Source organism: Suricata suricatta, chromosome 8 (assembly GCF_006229205.1).
Source record: "Suricata suricatta isolate VVHF042 chromosome 8, meerkat_22Aug2017_6uvM2_HiC, whole genome shotgun sequence".
Classification (NCBI taxonomy): Eukaryota; Metazoa; Chordata; class Mammalia; order Carnivora; family Herpestidae; genus Suricata; species Suricata suricatta.
The window spans coordinates 68,777,345-68,778,433 of record NC_043707.1 but is presented as its reverse complement, the minus strand read 5'-3'; the positions used below and the strand labels follow the sequence as shown (position 1 = coordinate 68,778,433).

At 37.0% G+C, this 1,089-nt stretch overlaps 1 protein-coding gene across 1 annotated transcript in view; it reads left to right on the top strand.

The window, feature by feature from the left end:
• Nucleotides 1–1,089, top strand: part of LOC115297644 (guanylate-binding protein 6-like) — a gene marked incomplete at its 5' end in the record, with an annotated part of 29,855 nt that overhangs the window by 658 nt on the left and 28,108 nt on the right. The window contains one exon of the mRNA XM_029945806.1: nucleotides 1–186. This exon is cut by the window's left edge and continues 349 nt beyond it. Within this exon, the coding sequence (XP_029801666.1) occupies nucleotides 1–186 (186 nt within the window). The remainder of the gene's footprint in view (nucleotides 187–1,089) is intronic.

Here is a 1,089-nt window from a genome sequence, read left to right as displayed (position 1 = left end):
GTAAAACTCCTTGCCAATATTGAGAATATACATGAAAATCAACTGGATCCTAAATTCCAGAGACAAGCCAGCAATTTTTGTTCTTACATCTTCACCCAAGCAAGGACCAAGACTCTCCGAGAGGGAGTCATGGTCACTGGGAATCGTGAGTCTCCTTTTCCACCATTTCTATGGGGCTTAATATATGTTGAATATATTATATAATGTGTTTTTCAACATTTTTGCTTGATTCTTTATGGATTTCTGGGTATACACACATTCACACTCCATGAAGAGACATGTGTATCTTATCATTATCTCACTTTTGAGGCGCTACAATCCCTTCTCCAATATTGCACACTTTCTTACCAAGGTGGTATCCACTTATCTGAAAGAATCCTCCACTGATAAAAACAAACAAACAAACAAACAAACAAACAAACCAATACCTAGGGATAAAAACAGAATATCCTAGGGTGCCTGGGTGACTCACTCAATTAAATGTCCAACACTTGATGCCAGCTCAGGCCTTGATCTCAGGGTTATGAGTTCAAGCCCCATCTTGGGCTCCATGTGGTTGTGAAGCCTACTTAAAAACAACAACAACAACAACAACAACACAAACACTCACACACACACACACACACACACACACACACACAAACACAGAGTATACTGTGTGTATATGTTTTCTCCCTTTAGGGAAGTCCTATCTGATAAGTATTATATACAAGATAATATAAAAAATATTTTGGAAGTTTAGAACATCCCACAATAAAGAGTAGCCCATCAATCAGAAGCTTCAGAATTAAAAATAAATATAATCTGATTTACCTTGCCTCATCTGTCTACCTTTCTAATCTATTTTGCTTTTAAATTTTTAATAGGAAATTTTCCAAATACCCTTTTAGTATGTTAGATGAAGGTATATTTTAAAATATTTTTAGCTGTGTGACCTAGAAAACCATAAAAATTAAGAGTCAATAGCAAAACAAAGGTGAAGATAGAAGGAGGCAGGGCTCCTGTGGGGGGACCTGGGGGGATGTGTGTGCACATGCATGACTTCAGAAATGTATACTCAAAATATGGGATCCTGTGGAGTGATAAGTT